Source organism: Mustela erminea, chromosome 7 (assembly GCF_009829155.1).
Source record: "Mustela erminea isolate mMusErm1 chromosome 7, mMusErm1.Pri, whole genome shotgun sequence".
NCBI classification, from domain to species: Eukaryota; Metazoa; Chordata; class Mammalia; order Carnivora; family Mustelidae; genus Mustela; species Mustela erminea.
In genome coordinates, this window is record NC_045620.1 from 27,569,655 (window position 1) to 27,593,784 (window position 24,130).

Below are 24,130 nucleotides of genomic sequence, written 5' to 3' on the forward strand. Positions count from 1 at the left end.
TAAATGGAATCTTACAGTATGTAAGCTTAGGCTTATGGGATTGGCTTTTCTCACTCTGCATAATGCCATATGCACTATGAACACTATGGGCATATGCATACCTGAATGCTGAGACATTCAGGTACAGGCTTTAGTGTGGACATAATTCTCTTTCTCTGTGATAAATGCCCAAGAGCACATTGACAGTTGCATGTTTAGTTTTTTAAGAAACTTCCAACTGATTTTCTAGAGTGTGCTGTGTTACGTGTGCACCACCAGTGAATGAGTGATACCATTTCTCTGCATCTTCACCAGCATTTAGTGGTGTTACTCTTTTTCATTTTAGTTTTTCTGATAGGTATGTAGTATTATCTCATGGTTTTAATTTGTATTTCCCTAATGGCTAATGATGTTGAGCATCTTTCCATGTATGTATTTGCCATCTGTGTATCTTCTTTGGCAAAGTGTCTGTTCGTATCTTTTGCCCATTTTCTTTCTTTTCTTTTTTTTTTCTTTTTAAAGATTTTATTTATTTATTTGACAGACAGAGATCACAAGTAGGCAGAGAGGCAGGCGGGGGGGGGGGGGCGGTGGTGGTAAGCAGGCTCCCCGCTGAGCAGAGAGCCCGATGCGGGGCTCGATCCCAGGACCCTGGGATCATGACCTGAGCCGAAGACAGAGGCTTTAACCCACTGAGCCACCCGGGCGCCCCTTCCCCTTTTCTAATTGAATTGTTTGAGTTTTTTTTACTGCTGTATGTATGAGAGTTCTTTATATACTTTAGATGCAAGTCCTTTCTTAGATGATGGCTTATAAATGTTTTCTCCCAGCCTATAGTTTGTTTTTTAATTCTCTCAAAAGCGTCTTTCACAAAGTTTTTTATTTTGATAATACTTATTTTATCAACTTTATGGATCATGCTTTTGGTGTCAAGAATGCTTTGCCTAGCTTTAGAGCCCCAAGATTTTCTCTTATGTTTTATCCTAAGCTTTTTATAGTTTTGCATTTTACATTTAAGTCTGTGGTCTATTTTAAGTTAATTTTTATGTAAAATGTGAGGTTTGGATAGGGGTTCATTTTCTTGCCTGTGGATGTCCAATTGCTCCAAACCATTTGTTCTTCTTTCTTTCAACTGCTTTTGCAGCTTTTTCAAAAAGCAGTTGTCTGTACTTAATGTGTGCCTGTTTTTAGGTTTTCTTTTTTTTCTCATTGATCTTTCTGTGTGTCCCTCTGCCAGTATCACACAGTTTTGATTAATGTAGCTGCATAGTAGACCTTAAAATTGAATAGAATGATTCCTCCCACTTATCTTGTCAGAAGAGTCCGAGCTATTCTAGGGTCCTTGCCTTTCTGTACTAACTTTAGAATAAGCTTGTCTGTGTCAATAAAGACCTTGCTGGGAGTTGCATTAAGCCTGTAGATCATTAAACCTATTATGGGGAAAATTGACATTTTCACTATGAACGTGGTATATCTCCATTTATTAAGTCTTATTTGAATTATTTCATCATCATTTTGTAATTTTCAGCAAGTAGCTCCTGAACATGTTTTTGCTGTTTCTTTTCTGGAGGAGGGGGATGATTATAAATTATATTAGGCTCTTAGTTTCGATTTGCAGGTATTTACTGTTAGTATATAGAAATGCGTGTTGATCTTCTATGCAGTCACCTTGCTGAACTCATTGTTCTTGGAGGGTTTTTTGGTAGATTTCTTGGGAATTTCAAGGGTGACCGTCATGTCATCTGCAAAAAAAGGAAGTTTTATTCCCCTTCTAATCTATATTTTTTCTTTTTTCTTATTTACTTGCTTTATTGCAATGGCTAGAACTTCAGTGTTATGTTATTTAAGAGTGGTAAAAGAGAACATCCTTGCGATATTCCCAGTCTGAGGCAAAGCATTGAATCTTTCATTATTTTATTATAATTTTCATTCAAATTCTGACTTTATTTACTGGATTTGTAACTAATAGTTGTTCTGTTAACTTACTTAGGTAATGTATGTAAAGGACTTAGAACAGTGCCTGTCACATAGTAAGTGCTCAGTAAATATTAGTTGTTGTATCATTATTGCTCCATGTATATGAGCAGCCTTTTTCTAAAACTCCATATTTAAGGTCCCAAGAACAAATGACCTAAATCATAGGGGAATACAATCCATATTTGCCACTTTTACCTGTTCAGTGGCTTCTCAGATAAAGGGAAATAAACTTAATTTGTAAGACTTCTACCTCTCTTTCCATTCTAGTAAATCTTAAGAGGGGGGAAAAAGTCATAGCTCAGCTTTTGTTCCCTCCTTCCCTACTCCCCAGTCTTTCCCTCCCACTTAGCTTCAGAAATATCCTGCAGTCAGCTCAGGGCTTTCATTATTAAAATGATTGTTATTGTGGGTTGGTTTGTTTTTTTTTTTTTTAAGGTTTTTATTTATTTATCTGACAGAGCACAAGCAGGGAGTGCAGCAGGTAGAGGGAGAGGGAAAAACAGGCTCCCTACTGTGCAAAGAGCCCCAGTATGAAAGGCTTGATCCCAGGAACTGGAGATCATGACCTGAGCCGAAGGCAGACACTTAACCTACCGAGCCACCCAGGAGCCCCTATTAAGTATTTTGTTAACTGTGGATTTTTGTTGGTATTCTTTATGAAGCTCAAGAGGTTCCCTTCTGTTCCTGGTTTGTTGAGTTTTTATAATGAATGGATTTCCATGTTGGATTTGGTCAAATGCATTTTCTGCGTCAGTCGATAGGATCATATATCTTTTCTTTGCTTATTGATATGGTAGGGATTTGTGAATACTGATCCAGCCTTGCATGCCAACAGTGAATCCTAGGGGTGTATGATTCTTTTAATATATTTTTTAATTCTGCTTGTTAGTACTTTGTTGAACATTTGTGCATCCAAGTTCATGGGAAATGCAGGTCTGTAGTTTTGTTTTTTGTGCTCTTTTGTCTGGCTTTGATGTGAGGCAATCCTGGCCTCATAAAATGAGTTGGGAAATGTTTCTTCCTCTCCTATTATCTGGAAATAGCTGTAAATTAGTCTTAATTCTTCTTTAAGTGTTTGGTAGCATTCTCCACTGAAATCATCTGGCTCTAGAGATTTCTTGTTTTGGGTGCTTAAGTATGAATTTTTTTACTGTAATAGAACTCTTCAAATTATTTTATTTTGGCTGAGTGTTAGTTTGTGGTTTTTGAAGAATTGGTGTGTTCTAAGTAGTTGAAGTTGTTAGTATTCTCTTATTATCCTTCCAGTGACAATACTATGTGTTGTAATATCCCATGTCATTCTTGCTATTGGTGATTTGTGTCTTCTCTCTTTTTGTGTTTGCCAATCTTGCTAAAAGTTTGTTGATTTTATTCATTTTTTGGAAGAACTTTTTTTTAAATTAATTTTCTCTCTCATTTTCCTGTTTTTTATTGATTTTCATTCTTTATTATTTCCTTACTTCAGCCTTGCTTAGGGCTTTTTTAAAAAAAAATTTATTTATTTATTTGACAGACAGAGGTCACAAGTAGGCAGAGAGGCAGGCAGAGGGTGGGGGAAGCGGGCTCCCCCCACTGAGCAGAGAACCTGATGTGGGGCTCCATCCCAGGACCCCAAGATCACAACCTGAGCTGAAGGCAGAGGCTTTAACTCACTGAACCACCCAGGTGCCGCCTTGTTTAGGGTTTTATTTGCTCTTTTTCTAGGTTCTTGAGGTCAGAATTTTGATTATCGATTTCCTTCCTCTTTTCCAATGTGAGCATTTAGTGCAATGAAGTTTCTTCTCAACACTGTTTTAGCCATATCCCTGCCTATTTTTTCCTAAGATTTTAAAATTTATTTTAAGAGAGAGTATGCAAGTAGGGGGAGGGTCAGAAGGGGAGGGAGAGAATCCCAAGCAGATGCCCTGCCGAGAGGGAGCCCCATCATAGGACTCGATCTCTCAACCCTGATCGTGACCTGAGCCAAAATTACGAGTCAGCCACACAACTGACTGACACACCAGGCACACCTACCCCATATAATATGTTATATATTTATTTTTATTCAGTGCTTTGTATTTTTCTTCATGTCTTCCTCTGTGACCTGAGGGTTTTCTAGAATTGGGTTAATTTCCATTATTTAGAGACTTCCTTCTATTTTGATGTTTGGTATCATTCCATATGGTCAGAGAACATACTCTATATAGTTTCAGTTTTTTAAAATTTGTAAGATTTGCTTTTTGGCCCAGAATATGTCTCATTTTAAATTTCAGATTTTTAGGAATTCTGGAGCACTACCCACTCATTGCTACCTCAGCCTGCTTCAACACTCAGCTACAGCCCACCATGCTTAGCTGTCACAGGCAGAGAAAAGAGGCCCAGCGTAGCCTTCCAAGGGCTCTGAGTTGGTGACAAAACTGACCTTGAGCCCCTAGAGCCCCGCCTACCTGGACCAGGAACCTGGTTCATCCTCCCCAAGAGCCTTGGCTGTCCATGACCCTTCCCATGACCCTTGATGAACACACAATGAGGCTGAGGAGAGGGTTGGGCAGGTACAGAGGAGTAGCCAGTCCAGGCCCTGTGCCCCTGCACTGTCACCTCTTTCTAATGGGGTGGTAAGCGAGGAGGGGCAACTCAGATGCCTAAGAAGCTTAGGCCCAAATCTCGGAGACGACACCGGGCTGTTGCCCCCCTCACACAGGTCCGCCGGGCGGCCTGTCCCCACCCTTGCAAACAGTCCAAGCGCAAAGCGAAGAGCTATCAGGGCCGCCACTGCCGCCGCCGCCGCCGCCGCTGCCAGAATAGTGTATACGGGGTTGCCAGCCAGGTGCAAGCAGTTGACACCTCGTCTCCTTCCTACAGGACCTACAAGAACAGTGAGGAACTTCGGTCTCGCATTGTGTCTGGAATCATCACACCTATCCATGAGCACTGGGACAAGGCTAGTGTCAGCAGTCTCCCCCGGGAGTTTCCGCCTGCCACTGCCAGAGAGGTGGACCCGCTCCGGATTCACCCACACCACCCACACACGAGCCGGCAGCCTCCCTGGTGAGTACAGAGCCCCCAGCAGGCAGCCATCCCATGCTTCTGCAGGGTTCTAGCCATAACCATCCTGCCACGTGGCCCCCTCTCTGGCCTCCATGTGTCTGCAACAGATTGTCTGAGTCTTGGTGGTTGGAGACAGAAGTGGAGCATTGAGTTCTGATACGGCTCCTAGTCACCCTTACTACCCAGCTTCTTTGGGTTGCAGGGACTGGGGCTGGGCATTTCAGGGAAACGCAGAGATGCAGAAGTACCTTCCCAGAGGGTTGGAGGCCAACTGTCTTTCCCGTTCCATTTCATTCATGGTAGCCACCTAACCTCTGACAGCTTCAGAACTTTTCCAAAGCAACATGAGGTATGAGTATATCTCATCCAAGATCTTACCAGGTTAGGGTGGGAGCATCTACGACAGGAGACTCATGCTCTGAGGATGGAGACGAGAACCAGTGGGAGACCTTAGTGTCTGGTTGAGACAGTGCTTTTCCCAATTTGGAATCCCCAGTGTAACAGTAATGGGGGCCTGGGGCTTCACCATGGGGCCATAATAAGCACTCAGTAAGTGTTCACTGCCATTGTTATTTTATCCTGTTTTGCAATTAACGTATCCTTGTTTAGTTAAAAAATGGGAAGTTAATTTATTACAATGAATAATAATTGGTAAGTCTCTTTGGCACTCTTCAGAAATCCTGTGGGGAGGGTGAATACTAAAAAGTAGTTGAAGGATTGGGAACAGCTTGTCTAATCTAACCTCCTTATTTTATAGATAGGACCACAGGTAAGATGACCTGCCTAAGGTCACCAGCCACTAATAAAGAGACAGGGCCAGGGCTGCAGTTCAGTTGTCAAATCCCAGTGTAGTGCTGTGGCTACGATGTGGCCAAATATGGTGGCAAGATTTAAGAACAAGCCCTGGATGGCAATCAAGAGGTTGGGGTGGATTTTTACACCTTAAGTAGATAGTAATTCTCAGCTCTCTCAGACTCACTGCCCATGTCAAAACAAATACTTCGTGAAATCTCCTTTACTTTTCTTGAAATGATATTCATAGATAATCTAACTGAATGCACACTTCAAAAGGAATCAGTATAAAGTCCTAACTATAATATAAATGAGAAATAGAGAGTAATTAATAAGATAATGTCTGTTTGATCATGTAGATGCTTAAGCAGAGTTACACTGGAAAATAAAGTCAGACATTTGCACTTGTATATGGAATTATGTAGAATTTGACAGCAACAAAAGCTGGCATATACACATGTATTCAAGCCAAATTCAAATACTATAAACTGCATTGCTATTACTAACATGACTCTTCTGAAATGATGAACAGTTCTTAGGAGAATGGCAAACAAAATATTAGATGGAGAGTGTCTCATTAGACTTGGATACTTTATGAAGGCTTTATACTTCCCTGAACACCTAACAAGACTTTGGAAAGTTGTGTGGGATGCAGGTCATTTTTCTAATGTAGAACTCATTATGTAGAATGTGCCTTGTCTCTGGCGTCCACCTCAAGTGCTGTGAGGATCCTCCAACCACAGAGGCAAGCAAGAATCCCCCCAGGGCTTCCACAGCAGCACCTCGAGGCTCTGCCACCCTAACTAGGAATCAGACCTGGAGTTTTTAATTGTGAAGATAAAACTTCCTAACCTTGGAAGAATTGAAAGAATCAAAAATAACCATTTTGCAACATCTCCTGAAAGAACGTACCTAGGCACAAATCATCAGCGTTTGCTGAAACCCTTAGGTAGCAGGCTGATGGAGAACTTTATAAAGAATAGATCCAGGCTGATAACACCTGAGCCCATAGATCAATCTTAACACTAAAAATGGTGTAGCCAGACATTAAGTGCTTTCTGATATGATGCAGCAGTAAGTACACAGCAACCTGGGTTTAGATCTAACTCTCAGATGAAAAGAAGCATGAGAGATAGAAGAATGAGTTAAATAGACACCTGAGGATACATGTGTTGCAGCCAAAACTGGAACATTTTAAAAAACTGAACATTTTTTACAGGATAAATTAACCTTGTTTTCATTGTCACATGAATGGCATGAGGAAAAAAGGGAGAGCAGGGCTGTTATTAAAAGAGTTATATCAACTAAATACAGTGTTTGACCTTGTCTGTCTGGATCTGTGGGGCCCTGATACCAAAACCAGAGACCTCAGAAGAAAGCTACAAACCAGTATCCCTTTTGAATATAGATTTTAAAATCCTCAACAAAATACTGGCAAAATAAATCCGGCAACGTAGAAAAAGGATTATATACCATGACCAAAAGAAATTTATCCCAGAAATGGTTGGTTTAACATCTGAAAATAAGTTAGTGTAACATACCACATTAATGGAGCAAAGGACAAAACCACATGTTCATTTCAGTAGAGAAAAAGCGTTTGACAAAATCCAACACTCTTTCAGAATAAAAGCATTTAGCAATAGAAGGAGTTTCTTACTCAATAAATAGCATCTGCAGAAAACCCACAGCTAATATCCTAGTTAAGGAAGAAAGACTAAATGCTTTACCCCAAAGATCAGGAGTAAGACAAGAATGTCTGCTCTTGTTACTTTTATGCAACATCATACTTGAGATTCTAGTCAAGACAATCACTTGAGAAAAAGGAGAAGTATCTAGATTAAAAAGGAAGATGTAAACAAACTATTTTACCTGAAATCTCATATATAGGACATCCGAAGGAATCTTCTAAAAGACTTTTAAAATAAACAATGTCAGCAGTGTGACAGGATACATGATCAAAAAACAAAAATCAGTTGTATTTCTGTACATGAGTAAGGAATAATATGAAAATTAAGGAAATGATCCCATTTATAATAACCCCCAAAAGAAAAAAAATACTTAATAAATTTAACAAAAATTAACTTGTACACTGAGAATTACAAAGCATTTTTGAAAGAAATTAAGATTAAATAATGGAAACACATCTGTGTTCATAGATAAGAAGAATCAATATAGGCAATATTCTCCAAATTGATATACGTATTTAGTGCAATCCCAATCCCAGAGTTTCTTGTTTGTAGGTTTTTTGTTTTCTGGGGTTTTTGTTTTTGTTTTTGTTTTCAGAAATTGTCAAGCTGATCCTAAAATTCATATGGAAAATCCAAGAGAACCAGAATAACCAAAGCAATTTTGAAAAAGAAAAAAGACTCACACTTTCCAATTTTAAAACTTATTACAAAGCTACAAGTCGTCAAGACAGTGTGGTACTGAAATAAGGATAGAAATGTAAAGCCAAAGGAATAGAATTGAGATCTAGAAATAAACTAGGGGTGTCTAGATGCTCAGTGGGTTGAGCCTCTGCCTTTGGCTCAGGTCGTGATCTCAGGGTCCTGGGATGGAGGCCTGTATGGGGCTCTCTGCTCAGCAGGGAGCCTGCTTCCCCCGACCCCCACTGCCTGCCTCTCTGCCTACTTGTGATCTCTCTCTTTCTGTCAAATAAATAAATAAAATCTTAAAAAAAAATAGAGATAAACCCATACATCCATGGGCAATTGATTTAAGCAAGTGCGCCAAAACAGTTTAGTGGGGGAATAATAGTCTTTTCAAATGGTGCTGAAACAACTCTATGTCCACAGGCAAAAGGATGCAGTTGGACCCCTTCCTCACACAGAAATGGACTTAAAATGGATCATAGACCTAAGCATAAGAGAACTGTAATACTCCTAGAAGAAGGCAGGAATAAATCTTTATGACCTCGACAGTAGTTTCTTAGATACAACACCAAAAGCACAAATTGGACTTTGTCAAAATTAGAACCTTTTGTGCATCAAAGGATAGTCAGGAAAGTGAACAGATGCAGAAAAAGCATTTGACAAAATCCGGCATCCGTTCCTGATTAAAACGCTTCAGAGTATAGGGATAGAGGGAACATTCCTGAACTTCATAAAATCTATGAAAGACCCACAGCAAATATCATCCTCAATGGGAAAAAGCTTGCAGCCTTCCCGTTGAGATCAGGAACAAAACAAAGATGCCCACTTTCACCACTCTTGTTCAACATAGTATTAGAAGTCCTAGCAACAGCAGTAACAAAGAGAAATAAAAGGTATCCAAATGGTCAATGAAGAAGTCAAACTCTCTTTCTTCGCAGATGACATGATTCTTTATATGGAAAACCCAAAAGACTCTACCCCCAAACTATTAGAACTCATACAGCAATTCAGCAACGTGGCAGGATACAAAGTCAATGTACAGTAATCAGTGGCTTTCTTATACACTAACAATGAAGATACAGAAAGGGAAATTAGAGAATCTATTCCATTTACTATAGCACCAAGAACCATAAAATACCTGGGAATAAACCTAACCAAAGAGGTAAAGGATCTGTATTCAAGGAACTACAGAACACTCATGAAAGAAATTGAAGAAGACACAAAAAGATGGAAGACCATTCCATCTTGGATTGGAAGAATAAACATTGTTAAAATGTCTATACTGCCCAGAGTAATCTATACTTCTAATGCCATTCCGATCAAAATTCCACCGGTATTCTTCAAAGAGCTCGAGCAAATAATCCAAAAACTTGTATGGAACCAGAAGAGGCAATCTTCTGGTTCCATACAAATTGGAACCAGAATCGCTGGTTCCAATTTGTATGGATCGCTAAGGAAATGTTGAAAAACAAAAATAAAACTGGGGGCATCACGTTACCTGATTTCAAGCTTTATTACAAAGCTGTGATCACCAAGACAGCATGGTACTGGCATAAAAACAGACACATAGACCAGTGCAACAGAGTAGAGAGCCCAGATATGGACCCTCAGCTCTATGGTCCATTAATCTTCGACAAAACAGGAAAAAATATACAGTGGAAAAAAGACAATCTCTTCAATAAATGGTGCTGGGAAAACTGGGCAGCTGTATGTAGAAGAATGGAACTCGACCATTCTCTTAACACCGTACACAAAGATAAACTCAGAATGGATAAAAGACCTCAACGTGAGACAGGTCCATCAGAATCCTAGAGGAGAACATAGGCGGTAATCTCTTTGATATCAGCCACAGCAACTTCTTTCAAGATATGTCTCCAAAGGCAAAGGAAACAAAAGCGAAAATAAACTTTTGGGACTTCATCAAAATCAAAAGCTTCTGCACAGCAAAGGAAACAGTCAAAAAAACAAAGAGGCAACCCACGGAATGGGAGAAGATATTTGCAAATGACAGTACAGACAAAAGGTTGATATCCAGGATCTATAATGAACTCCTCAAACTCAACACACACAAAACAGACAATCATATAAAAAAATGGGCAGAAGATATGAACAGACACTTCTCCAATGAAGACATACAAATGGCTATCAGACACATGAAGAAATGTTCATCATCACTAGCCATCAGGGAGATTCAAATTAAAACCACATTGAGATATCACCTTACACCAGTTAGAATGGCCACATTTAACAGACAGGAAACAACGTGTTGGAGAGGATGTGGAGAAAGGGGAACCCTCTTACACTGCTGGTGGGAACGCAAGTTGGTGCAGCCTCTTTGGAGAACAGTGTGGAGATTCCTCAAGAAATTGAAAATAGAACTTCCCTATAACCCTGCCATTGCACTCCTGGGTATTTACCCCAAAGATACAGATGTCGTGAAAAGAAGGGCCATCTGTACCCCAATGTTTATAGCAGCAATGGCCACGGTCGCCAAACTGTGGAAAGAACTAAGATGCCCTTCAACGGACGAATGGATAAGGAAGATGTGGTCCATATACACTATGGAGTATTATGTCTCCATCAGAAAGGACGAATACCCAACTTTTGTAGCAACATGGACGGGACTGGAAGAGATTATGCTGAGTGAAATAAGTCAAGCAGAGAGAGCCAATTATCATATGGTTTCACTTATTTGTGGAGCATAACAAATAGCATGGAGGACATAGGGAGATAGAGAGGAGAAGGGAGTTGGGGGAAATTGGAAGGGGAGGTGAACCATGAGAGACTGTGGACTCTGAAAAACAATCTGAGGGGTTTGAATTGGTGGGGAAGTGGGAGGTTGGGGTACCTGGTGGTGGGTATTATAGAGGGCACGGATTGCATGGAGCACTGGGAGTGGTGAAAAAATAATGAATACTGTTATGCTGAAAATAAATAAATAAATAAAAGAAAGTGAACAGATAACCCACAGAATGGGAGATAGCATTTATGAATCATAGTTGACTGTAGGCTTGTATCGAGAATACATAAGCCTTACAACTCAGTAATAAAAAAGCCCAGTTTAAAAGTGGTTCAGAATAGCTAAAGTAACCCATGAGCATGTGAAAGATGCTCAAAATCATTAATCATCAGGGAAATGGAACTCCACACCACAGTGAAATAACATGTACGACTTCTGTATGTGAATGTCCATAGTATATTCATATTGGCCAAAAAGTGGAAACAGCCTAAATACCCATCAGCTGATGATCAGATCTACAAAGTGACAAGTGTGTACAGTGAAAGTTATTCACCAGTAAAAAAAGGATGAACTACTGATGGATGTCACAACCCGTGTGAACCTTGAAAACATTTGCTGAGTGAGAGGATCTACATATTGTATGATTTTATGTGAATTGTTCAGAATAGGCAAATCCATACACACAGAAAGAAGATAAGTCATTGCCAGGAACCGAGGTGGAGGGATTGGTGGGCATGAATAGGGAATGACTGCTAATTGGTACAGAGTTTCCTTTTGGGTGCAGAAAATATTCTTTTTTTTTTTTTTTTAAAGATTATGTTTATTTATTTGAGAGAGAGACCATGAGAGAGCAGAGATCAGAGGGAGAAGCAGCCTCCCTGCCAAGGAGAGAGCCCAATGTGGGACTCGATCCTGGGATTCCAGGATCGTGACCTGGGCGGAAGGCAGTCGCTTAAGCAACTGAGCCACCCAGGCGCCCAGGTGAAGAAAATATCCTAATAAGAATATTTGCACACTCTGTGAACATCTAAAGGCCATTTCCCTGTATAATATAACTTGGTGAATTTTGTTATATGTGAAATATTATCTCAGTAAACTGTTAAAAAAAAAAAAAGTCCTAGCCTTGCCTTGGCTTTATTGGAAATGTGAACATATAACAACAGAAATGAGGTCTCTGGGTTCAGACTACAAGAAAATTGATAATTGCTCATGATTGAGACTTTTGTGTCTTACCTTCAACTAGAGAGTAGTTTGTTAGTACCTAAGTTGTATTTTATGGGTTCATCATCATACCAGCAGAAGTGATTTATTTAAAATAAACTGCTGAATACTTCCCCCCCGTTAGAAACAAGGCATAGGTATCCACTCTTACCAGTCTTACTCATCATAGTACTGAAAGTTTTGCTACCACATTAAGATGAGAAATAAAATTAAATAAAAGGATACAGATAAGAGAGGAAGAAATAAAACGGTTCGTGTTTGCAGATGACCGTGGTCTACATAGAAAATCTCAGGGAATCTACCAAATAATAGCAGTAGCAACAGTAATAATCATGAGTTCAGCAAGGGTTACCAGCCCAGAGCTCAGAATGAATTTGAGCTGGTAACTCAAATAGGATCACAGATCTAAATGTGAAACTTCATGCTACAACATTTTAGAACTCACAGGAGAAACTCTTTTGGATATAGGGCTTGCTGAAGCATTTGTAAGACACTAAAAGCACAATCTGTAGTAGACATGGTTAAATTGTACTTCATCAAAATTAAAAATGTTTTTGCTCTATGAAAGACCCTGTTAGAGAATGAGAACATAAACTACAGGCTGGGAGAAATGTTTACAAACCACACATCTGACAGAGCAGTTGTGTCTAGGAAGATACAGAACATTCAAAACTCCATGGGTTTAAAAAAAAAATCCAATCAGAAAATGGGCAAGGGGGGCGCCTGGGTGGCTCAGTGGGTTAAAGCCTCTGCCTTCAGCTCAGGTCATGATCCCAGGGCCCTGGGATCGAGCCCCACATCGGGCTCTCCGCTCAGCGGAGAGCCTGCTTCCTCCTCTCTCTCTCTCTGCCTGCCTCTCTGCCTACTTGTGATCTCTGTCTGTCCATAAATAAATAAAATCTAAAAAAATAAAAAAGAAATAAAAAAAAAAGAAAAAAAGAAAATGGGACAAGGATGTGAAGAGATGGCACACTGAAAGGATACACAGATGGCACAGAGCATGTGAAGCATGAAAAGGTATTCAGCACCATTAGCCATTAGGGAAATGGAAATTAAGCAGTGAAATCCTTCACACCTATTAGACTGGCTAAAATTAAAAATAAAAATGATACCAAATGCTGGAGACAGTGCAGAGAATCTCAGTCTCTTACTGAGGTGGTGGGAATGTAAAATGGTATGGCCACTCAAGAACATTGGCCGTTTCTTAAGCAAACACTTCCTATGAAGATCTAGGAATTGCACTCCTAGGCATTTATCGTCAAGAAACAAAAATTATGCCCACGCAGAAGCCTATAGACAGATGTTCATAGCAGCTTTATTTGTAATAATCAAAAACTGGAAGCAATTCAGATGTCCCTGAGTTGGTGAGAGGTTACGCACGCTGTGGTGCTGCCCGAGGAATACTCCACAAGGTAAAGAAAGGAGTAAGAAAAAGCCAATTCCAAAAGGTTACAAACTGTATGATTCCACCTTCACAAAACTTTCAGAATGACACTATTAGTAGATGTGCTAAATAGATCCGTGTTTGCAGGAGGCTAGGGATGGGGGCAGGCTCTAGGTGCGACTATGAAGGTGGGCGAGGTAGCATGAGGGGAGCTTTGCGGTGGTATCACTTGGAGAAAACTGGGTGAAGGTGCGCAGGATTTCTCTGCACTCTTTTTCCAACTTCTCATGACTCTTTATTTTAAAATGAAAGGTATTTGAAAATGTAGATGCTAAGGAACCACTTAGGTTCTTAAGTCCAGAGTATTTCTTGAGCTCACTAGGTGTGTGACACTAGATCCAGCCATAGGTGCTTCGTGAAGACCCGTGATGCCATCTGCTCCTGCTGTCCTCTCATCAGGGAGGGACAGCGTACTAGGGAGCACATAGAAGAGGAGCCTGAACCACACTTGGTGTTCAGGGAAGGCTTCCCCAAGGAGGGGCTGACCTCTCGGCAGGCTCCTAAAGAATGAGGAGGATGCGTTAGCCAGTTCAGAGTGGGATAGGGAGGGTGTCCCAGCATGAAGGCCTGGCCTGTGCAGAGCCCTGGAAAGGTAAGAAGTGAGTAGAGCCAAATGGAATGGTGGGGGTGGGGAGGGGGGCAGCAGTAAGACAGAAAGCTGAGACTCATTGTTTCCACATGCCACTCTTAGCATGTGGGACTTGGTCCCTTTTTTCCTGCCACCCCACCCACCTCCCCCATATCAACGAGAGAATATTATATGGCAGTCTGGAGCACAGGCTTTGGAGGTCGATCAGCTAGATTCAAACCCTGACCTTGTAGCTTGACCTCTCCCTTGGTGAGCACATGTAGCCTCTGGGAGCACCTTGGTCTCCTCATCTGCGCCTTGAGAATTGTTATGCCAGTCTGCAGGGTCTCTTAGGATTGATATGTAATGGATGTCATGTGTTGAATTCATTGCTCAGAATATAGTAAAGGTTAGCTAAATACTCAGTGGACCCCATTCAGATAGCAAGTGGAGATCAAAACCAGACTGAAGGTGTAATGAGTGGACGGTCCTCCCAAATACCTAGCATCTTACCCCCACAAAAGGATTTGATGCTGTGGAGCCACTTAAGCTGTGAGAGTATGGACCTGGGGTTGTGTGGGATGACTGCGTTTAGGCCCAGCCCCTTAACAGACATGGTCTCTTTATCATCAACATTGGCTGCATTTATCAAGGAGAGTGGTGATTGCCATTTCTTGGTTGTCGGCCGTGTTGACCGCCGAACCAGGTGCTTTCATTTACGGTGACTCATCTTCCAGACAGGCCCGTGAGAAGGTCCGTAGCATCCGTGCACTACACGGGAGGGGTCGGTAGATAAGAAAGTAGCGTGGCTTCCCAGCCTTACCTAACCGGAAGGGGGAAGGCTGGGCCCAGTCTGCGCCTTCTGTGGGTCTAACTCTGCCCGTGCTTTCCCCACTGTACCCTTCAGTTTTAGTTTATGCGATAATCAATTTATGTACAAATCCAGTATAGTGAGTGCACAGTGTGGAGAGAAATCCATCCCCTTGCCATCCCTCAATTAGGTCTTTCTCAAGCCAGTCTTTCTCCCAGGACTGGGACACTGCATTACGTGAGAGATGGTCAGAGAAGAGGCAGAATGTTTAGGAGGCTTTTTGTCAGCCGCTCACCCCCCTCCACCCGCCCTCCTTGCCAGCCCCCTTCCTCCTCTGTTGGCACAGATGTCTGTGATGACACCGATTCCTTTATTAGAGCCCCCCCCACCAGGTTGCTGGGCAACCAGCACTCACACTTTCACCTTTTTGTTTTTTCCTCAAATGCAGGATTTGGCGGGGGGTGGGGCTGTAGGGCAGGAAGGAGGGAAAGAGCGGCACAGGAGCCGGCCCATCTGGCTGCGGCAGGGTGTTAATTAGCCCATCACGGGAACAGCCGAGGCTTGTACTCGGAGTGGGAAATAGTCAGCCTCTGCCTCCTTCACAGAGGACACGGTTCCATGTCTCCCTGCTTGCTTTCCACACCCCATCTTGTGTAGCCCACCCCTGGAAATCTCCAAAAGCAAACACATAGGGTGTCCATCTTGGGACAGAAAGAGATCTGCTTCCCTAAATGTGTGGAGATGTGTACCCGGAGTTTGTCAGAGGATACTGGGCGTGACGCAGGCTGCTTCTCAGCCCGCAGTACAGGTGGAGAGGACATTCCATTGTGGTGGAGAGTTGATGGTGAAAAGTAGGACTGTCCTACTCCTGAGATCTCTAGGGGGAAGAATTACTGAAAACAGCCCATCTGTAAGGGAAGGTTTTTTTGGTTGTTTTTTTTTTTAATCTAAGCCTAACTTTTGTTGTTGTTGTCTTGCTATTCTAACCCATTTCCCTTTACTCCATCTGTCCTCAGGCAGACTGTATGCCCCAAATCCTATTCGCTCTTTTGAAAAACCAGCTTTTCCTACGCTTAACAGGCTTCACTAAAAATAAATCCTTAGATACAGAGCTCTTGTCATTCAAGATTCATTTTCAGTACCAATCAGCCTGTCTTTACATACTTTTAATGTTTCCAGTATTTTGTGTTCTGCATTTTCTTTTTAAAATTTCATAACCTGTTTACTAAAGTGCTGAATCTATCTTTTTTAGTATCTGATATTTTATTTTGCTGATATGCTATAGTTTGCCTAACTTCCATGGGATATTTTAAGCATGTTCAATTTTTCATTTTAAATAGTAAAGCTATATGCATCTGTATATAGTTTTTTCTTCTGCTTCATTTGAGTTATATTTTCCATAGTGGCAGATCTCAACATTTTTCATCTCAGAAAACCCTCTTGAATTCTGAATTATTGAGGAAGAATTATTAAATTTTGAATTATTAAAGAGTTCTTGGGGCACCTGAGTGGCTCAGTTGGTTTAGTGTCTTCTGCCTTCAGCTCAGGTCATGATCCTGGGGTCTGGGGATCGAGTCTTGCATTGGGCTCCATGCTCAGTGGGGAGTCTGCTTCTCCTTCTCCCTCTACCCCTACCCCCATTCATGCTCTCTCTCTCTCTCTTGCTGTCTCTCAAATAAATAAAATCTTTTAAAAAAGAGAGTTCTTGTTTGGGTTCTATCAGTCAACATTTTACCATATTTGATATTATAGCTAAAATGTTAAAAATACACATTTATTCATTCACTTAAAAGTAACAATAATGAACCCATTACAAGTTTTTACAAAAATACCTATTTTTTTCCTCAAACATAAAAATTTGGTGAGAATGACTTTCACGTTGTTGTAGACCTTTTTATCATCGGCATGGAAGACAAGATTCTCATTTCTGCTTCTGCATTTAGTTTGCAGGCAGTGACGTTTTTGTTGAAGCCTTATCAAGATAGTTATTAGATAAAAGAGTGGTTTAATAATGTTTTCAGGGGTGCCTGGGTGGCTCAGTAAGTTGGGCATCCGACTCTGGATTTTGGCTCAAGGTTATGATCTCAGGATCATGGGATCGAGCCCCATGTCAGGCTCTGTGCTCAGTGCGGAAACTGCTTGAGATTCACTCTCTGTTTCTCCCTCTGCCCCTCCCCCTGCTCACTCACACTATAAGTAAATAAATAAATGAAATCTTAAACACTAAAAAATTAAATCCACTGCTCTGTCATGTCCTTTGAGTGGATCTTTAACCCAGGTATGATATTGGAAGATGGTATATTGATCATTTGGGAAATACTGGTTCACTGAGTTATATAGTTCTGCTAAAGGCTGACCACTATCCAATATCAAATCACATTTATTAATATTACCCGTCTCATCACCATCAGTACTGGGAGGCCATCAGATTTTAATACAAACTTCCAAATTGCTGATTTTCACTTGAAAGCTTCGTTTTATCATTAGTAATAATGTCAGTTGCTTTCCTTGCGGTAACAGTCTCACATTGTTTTAAGAAATGTCTTAAATTTAAAAAAAACAACAAAAAAACTCTGAATAGCCATGGTTTTTCTGTTAGTCATTCTTTCAAGTAAGAGTGGTTTTCCGTGAAAAAAAATGGCCAGTTGAGCTGGCAGCCTAAGTGCAAAAGTATTGATAAGTACAATTGTACTTCTCTATGCCGCAGAAGTGCTTTATGCCTGTTTCCCATCTCATTACATAGAATAGGAAAAAGAGGTGTGTTCAAAGATGGCAGTTTTAGAACACTTGGTAATTTTTTACTACCTCATCGAGAACATTCTAAAGTGACACTGGATGTGCATAGTGCATCGTTGATGGCTGACCAGGGAGCGCACACTCACAGCTAGTTCGGGGCCACTGCTGGGATTTATGCTAAGGCCTCAGTGGTTTTCCTCACCACCACTTTTTTACCATCAGTGCAGATTCAACACAGTGGAAAAAAGTACATAGCTTCTAAGATGAAATAGCTTTGATCTCATGGACCCCCCGAAGTGAAAGAGTTTCAGGGACCACTCCCCCAGGATTCTATGGAGGACGTTTTGCATCCTTTCTTTTTCTTGTTAAAAAAATGTTTATAAGCTCTTTTAGCCATCCCCTTTTGCTGAGGAGTCTTTCACATCTCTTGCTCATTTTTCTCTTTTGTTGTTTGGTCTTTCTGTGATTTGTAGGCATTGGTTATATATTCTGGATTTTAGGTCTTTTGTCAGATAAATGTATTACAAATATCCTCCCTGTGTAGCTTGCCTTTTCACCCTGTCAGTGGTTTTTTAAATTAAAATGTTTTTCATTTCTATGTAATCTAGATTATCAATGTTTTCCTTTAAAGTTTGGTGGTAATTTTTTTTATCTGTTGAGAAATCTTTGCCCTACCCTAAGGTCATGAAGTATTTCTCATATTTTCTGGATGCTTTGTTTTACCTTTTGTATTTAGATTTATAATCCATTTGAAATTAATTTTTATGTGTGGAACAAGATAGGTTGATATTTTACTGTATTGCTATCCAGTTGATCCAGCACCATATTTTGAAAAGAATTATCCTCTACCTATGCCACCTTAATAATTAAATTTTCATTTTTCACTACTCATGAAGCTATTATTTCCTGTTCTTAAAATTTGCCTTCTTTGCTTTTCCTCTTAGAGCCAAATAAACTTGATCTTTTCAGTTTTTCCCATGGATGGTCAGGTTAGCTCAATAATAATTATACAGCCTCTACTAGTTGAGTGTCAGCTATTGCAAGCAATAAGCTGGGCCTTCGTCCATATGAAACATCCATATGCTCTTATTTAATCCTCTTAATCCCGAGAGATTGATAAGGGCTGTCCCTATTTTACAAGTACGGAAACTGATGTTCATGTATAATAAGTAACTTGATCATAACCAGTATAAAGCAGAAGTTGTGATATAATAATAGAATATTAGATACCACTTAATTAAACTCTTCATTATGTACCAGGTGTTACACTTTTGTAAACATTCTCATTTAATACTTAAAACAGCCTTGAGAAATAGTGTTGTCAAATTTCGCAGGAGAGAAAGCTAGGGCTTAGAAGTTTCATTTCCTGCCCTAAATCAAACAGCTGTTAGGTGGTGAAGCCAGAATTTGAACTTGGGTCTAACTCTAAAACCTTTCCTTTGACCTTCTCACAGTTTCTCATTTCCGAGTAGGTCTGTTTAAATGTTGCTTGTGTGTCGAGCACTGTACCGGGCACTGGAATTACATGACGAGGTATGGACCCAGCCTTCAAGGAGTTCACAGTCAATCCGGGCTGATGGCCCTGTTCATTCCAGATCATAAGTCTTTTAAAAACAGTGACATATTTCTGAGGTCTGCTGAAGCACAGAAAAAGGTGATTATTCTGAAGGACTGATTGGTACAAGATAGAAGTAAAGGTTTCACAGAGATAATGCTTGATGGGTTAAATTTTAAGGACTAATACAAATTTTGTGGTATTGGGAGTAATTGGCATGCATTGTTGTGGGGACAGTGGGTATAAATGAGGCTATGAAATCATCTCGTGTGTGTGTGTGTGTGTGTGTGTGTGTGTGTGTGTGTGTGTTGGGGGGCAGCAAGGGAGGGAATAGGGCCATTATATTTACCTGTAATGGCATGTGGAAGGAATAGGGGAATGTAAGGAACACATTACGAGGGCCCCTGTGGGCTAAGGAGCTATATTTGATCCTGGGTAATGGGAGCCGTCAGAACATTTGGGGTGGAAAGCATTCTGATTGGGACCCCTTGAACCACTGACTTTGCTTTTGAGGAAGAAGTTAGGTTCTGACAACTATTAATATTTAATAAGCCCTTACTATGTGCCAAGTAGTTACATTAAGTTTACTTTGTAATCTGTCTTATTCTTCCTAATGAAACTCCTAATTCCTCATAATGAAATTCCTCCATTTTACAGAGAAGAAAACTGAGGCACAGAGAGGTTAATTAACTTACCCAAACCAACACAGCACAGACATTGGAGCAGGATTCAGCCCTAGTATTTCCTCCTTGCAACATGCATGTCAGCAGTCATTTCAAAAGAAACAGTCTTGTCTTAGACTGTTCCGAGAACAAAGAGAAAATAGTGTGGCTGGAGCTCAGTAAATTGGTGGGGTAGAGAGATAGGTGATGACCCTGTAGGGGTAAGCACGGACCAGGGCATGCAGAGCCTTGGGGGCAAGATCAGAAGCAGTAGGAACCCCTGGGTGTGTTTAACAATAGAGAGGCTTCATACTGTTTACATTTTATTTTTTAATCTCTCTGGCTCCTTTGTAGAGAATGGATCACAAAGGGTCAAGAGTAGAAACAGGAAGATGAGGTCAGGAGCTGACACAGGCACTCAGGCAAGAAACTGTGGTGGTAGGTAGTAAATGGCAGACAAGGCAGATGATCTTGGGTATATTTGGAGCTACACCTGACAGGATTTGCTGATGGGTTGGCTTAACAAAGGGGAGACAAATCAAGGATGATGCATCTGGGGTATTTTTGCCAAAGTCACTTCTGATTTGGGATTACCACAGCTAACACCTCAGTGAACGTACTTCCAGACTTGGAGCACATCTCTGAATTATTTCCATAGCATATATTGCTGTAAGTAGAATTACTCCATTAAGGACTAAGCCTGTTTTTCAAGATTTTGATGTTGCCCAGTTGCCCTCCTAAACAGTTGTAACTACTTGGCATTTCCGCTATATTTTGATGTTTCCCTATCCTTGCCATATTGCTGGAATTAGTCTCCATTTTCTTTCAAATTAATTAGAAATGCATGATCCCAATAACATTTGTAAGCTGACTGAACTCAAATTCAGTTCCTTGTTTTGTATGACTTGAGGTCCCCATTCCAACCCCAACATTGGCTGTTGGCTGAGGGCCTCTCTCTCAGCTCCTGAAGACTTCCGACATCTCTTCTCACATGGCCTCCTCCATCTTCAAAGCCAGCAATAATTTGTCAAGCCTTTCTCATGCTTTGACTCTCCCCCTCCAACTTCTCCTTTGCTGCCAGCTAGAGAGAGTTTTCTACTTTTTAAGGGCTCATATGAGTACATTAGCCCATTCAGATCATCCCTATTTTGAAGTCAGCTGTGCCATTTTACATAACACAATCACAAGATTGATTCCTCATCTCATAACACGGGTTCTGGGGATTAGGCAGTGTGGAATACTGAAAGGGGCCATTTCTAGAAATGTTACTACCACAGCCTACCTTTTGGCCTCCCAAATGCAGTATACATCTTCCCTTCCCTAGGATTCTTAAGAGTTCCCCATTCCTGCATCAGCTCAATGTCAGATCTTACTTGAATCTCCTCAGCTTGCAGGACCCAGATCTCACCTTCTAAATTGTCTAAGTCAGATGCAGCTGAGGCTCCTAAATACAACTCCTCTATCTTTTGAGCAGAGAAACAGATTTGCCCCCACCACACAGTGGTGTGACAGGCAGAGGATAACAGTTACTGATTTCTGACAGGAAAAAAACATGTACAGAAAAATTATTACTCACACCATTATTTATAGTTACACAGACCAGAAGCAATACCAGTACCTACAGTAGAAGCATAAATTTTTAAAAATTTGCTTCACTTGAATGATTATTACTTGGTCATTAAAAATGTCAATAGCAAAGACAGACAACTTGGGAAATACAGGACGTAAGTGGAGGAAAACAGTAGGGTCTAAAATTACAATTTCATAAAAGCATATTTATGGAAGAAGACTAGAAAAACAGCAGTAAGAATCATTGCGTTAGATTATGGTAACATTTTTCTAAGTTTGTTAGTATAATTTGTGCATTTTTTTTGTTTTGTTTTTAAAATCTTTGTTCACCTAGCCTAAATGCAGTATCAGTTCCCAGTTCATCCTTAAACTCACGGGATTTCCTCAGGGTGGGGAAAAGGAAAGGGTTAGTGGCCCATTTGCTTAGAATGCTATAACTGTGCTCCACATGAGCATGTATACGCACTTTTTTCTACACTTCTCAGCATCCCCATGTCCCCAATCCTAGGTTTCCACACTTAACAGAACAGAATACATACAACACACCAAAATTTCCCAGCTGAACTTGTACCCCGATGGGCCTAGACATTTGTGTTCCCCAGAGTAACAAAATCGGGTCACTTGAGAACTTGTGAAAAATGCAGAATCTCAAGTCCCGTTCTTGGTCTTCTGCATTAAAACCTGCACTTTAGCAAGATCCCACACTGATTCATCTGCACATTAAAGTTCGAGTAGAACTGCCAAGGTGGTTCAGACAGTGTAGCACATACGTGGTATAGAACTAAAGGGCACAGCAAAAGGCTCTGAAAACAACTGACATTAAAATGAGAATTTGGATCCTGAACCCAGCTATGTTGGTTGCCTGCTAAAATAAAAATAGCAGGATGCCTCCAGAGCCTCATAACAAATGTTCAGACTATGCAGGATGCAATCCTGAATTATTGGGCATACAGAGAACCAAGAAAACTTCAACGGACAAAAAGACAACAGATGCCAGCTCTGAAATGACACAGATGTTGGGATTATTTGGCAAAGATACAAAGCAGCTATATAAAAATGTTCCAAGTGAGGGCAAACAGTCTTGAAATAAGTGGAATAATTGGTCTCAGTGAAGAAATAAGATATGATGAAGAACCAAATGGAAATTTTAGAATTGAAAAATAAAATAATCAAAATAACCTCACTGGATGAGTGGTTAAATAATAGAAGAAAGAGTGAACTTGAAAATAGAGCACTAGAAATTATCCCGTCTGAACACAGAGGGGAAAAAAAAAAAAAAGATTTAAAAATGAGGTTTCAGGGATTTGTGAGTGAATTATGAAAGGTCTAACATTGGGATGATTTGAGTCTAAGAAAAAGAGAAAGAGTATAGTACAGAAAAATTACTTGAAGAAAATGATGCCTGAACACTTGCCAGATTTGGCAAAAGACATAAACCCACAAATTCAAAAAACTCTGCAAACCCTAAATAGGATAAACCCAAGGAATTCCATGCATGGAAATGTAATCAAACTCCTGAAAACTAAAAACCAAGAAAAAATGAAAGTGTCTAAGGAAAAACAATGACTTGCTTATAGAAGAACAAGAACTTGAATATCGATTTCTCATCAGAAATCATGGACACCAGGAAGAAGTAGATCAGTGTTCTTAAAGTGTGGAGAAAAAAGAATTGTTAACCCAGAATTCTGTATCCAGCAAATATTTTACTTTATTTCTGAAGGATATTAAAATATTCTCAGTGAAAGGAAACGAAGAGAATTCATAGTCAACAACTCTTCGCAAAAGGAACTGCCAAAGGAAGTTCTTCAGATAGAAGGGAAATGATACCAGATGGAGACGTGGAACATCAGGAATGAAGGAAAAGCAATTTACCAAAAATGGTAAATGTCTGGGTAATGTAATTGACCGCTCTCCTCTTGAATTCTCAAAAATGTGTTAAAGTTGAAAGCAAAAATCGTGGCATCTCAATGTATGTTGTGTAATATGGATCAACTGTAGCATAAAGGGAGGAGGATAAATGGACCTATATATGCTGTATGGTCTCAGCCTTCTACTTGAAATGGTAAAATACTATTTCTAAGTAGACTGAAGAAGTTAAGTATGTGTATTCAATCCTTGGAGCAACTATTTGGGAAAAAAGTCTACAAAGAGATCTAGTCAGAAACACTCAAATTGAATAAAAAGAGAGAGGAAAACAGAAGATTGGAAAACAATATATGGTAGATATAAATCTAAACATCTCACATAAAATCACATTAAATATAAATGGTCTCAACACATTAGTTTAAAAAGCATGGGTTTTGAAGTTAGGCAGACCTGGCATGAATATCGTGTTGGCCCTTACTACCTTTGTGGCCTTGTATAAGAAGCCTTGCTTCTCTGAGCCTGTTTCCTCATCTGTAAAATAAGAATAAAAATATGTGTACTCAGAGGCCTGATGCAAAGACGAAATAAGATAATGTATGTAAGGAGCTCGGCACATCCATTTGTTAAAAAAGTAGGAGAGATACATATTTGCTCACTCTGTATGCAGAGTGTCCTTGGAAGAACATATAAGAAACTGATACCTTAGTCATCTGTAGAAGACCTAGGAGCCTGGGGAACAGGGATGAGAAGGAGAATTTTTACTTCTGTGGGCCTACAATCTTTTATGTACAATTCTGATATCAAAAGAGCT

The 24,130-nt window shown here is 40.3% G+C and overlaps 1 protein-coding gene across 4 annotated transcripts in view; it reads left to right on the forward strand.

The window, feature by feature from the left end:
* The window catches only part of PSMF1 (proteasome inhibitor subunit 1), a 48,374-nt gene that overhangs the window by 18,805 nt on the left and 5,439 nt on the right, over positions 1-24,130 (forward strand). For all 4 annotated transcript variants that reach the window (XR_004287531.1, XR_004287532.1, XM_032351147.1 and 1 more), the window contains exon 5: positions 4,798-4,983. Coding sequence is in view for 2 of the 4 variants with exons in the window: in XM_032351147.1 (XP_032207038.1) it covers positions 4,798-4,983 (186 nt within the window). In the remaining 2 variants the exon portion in view is untranslated. The remainder of the gene's footprint in view (positions 1-4,797; positions 4,984-24,130) is intronic.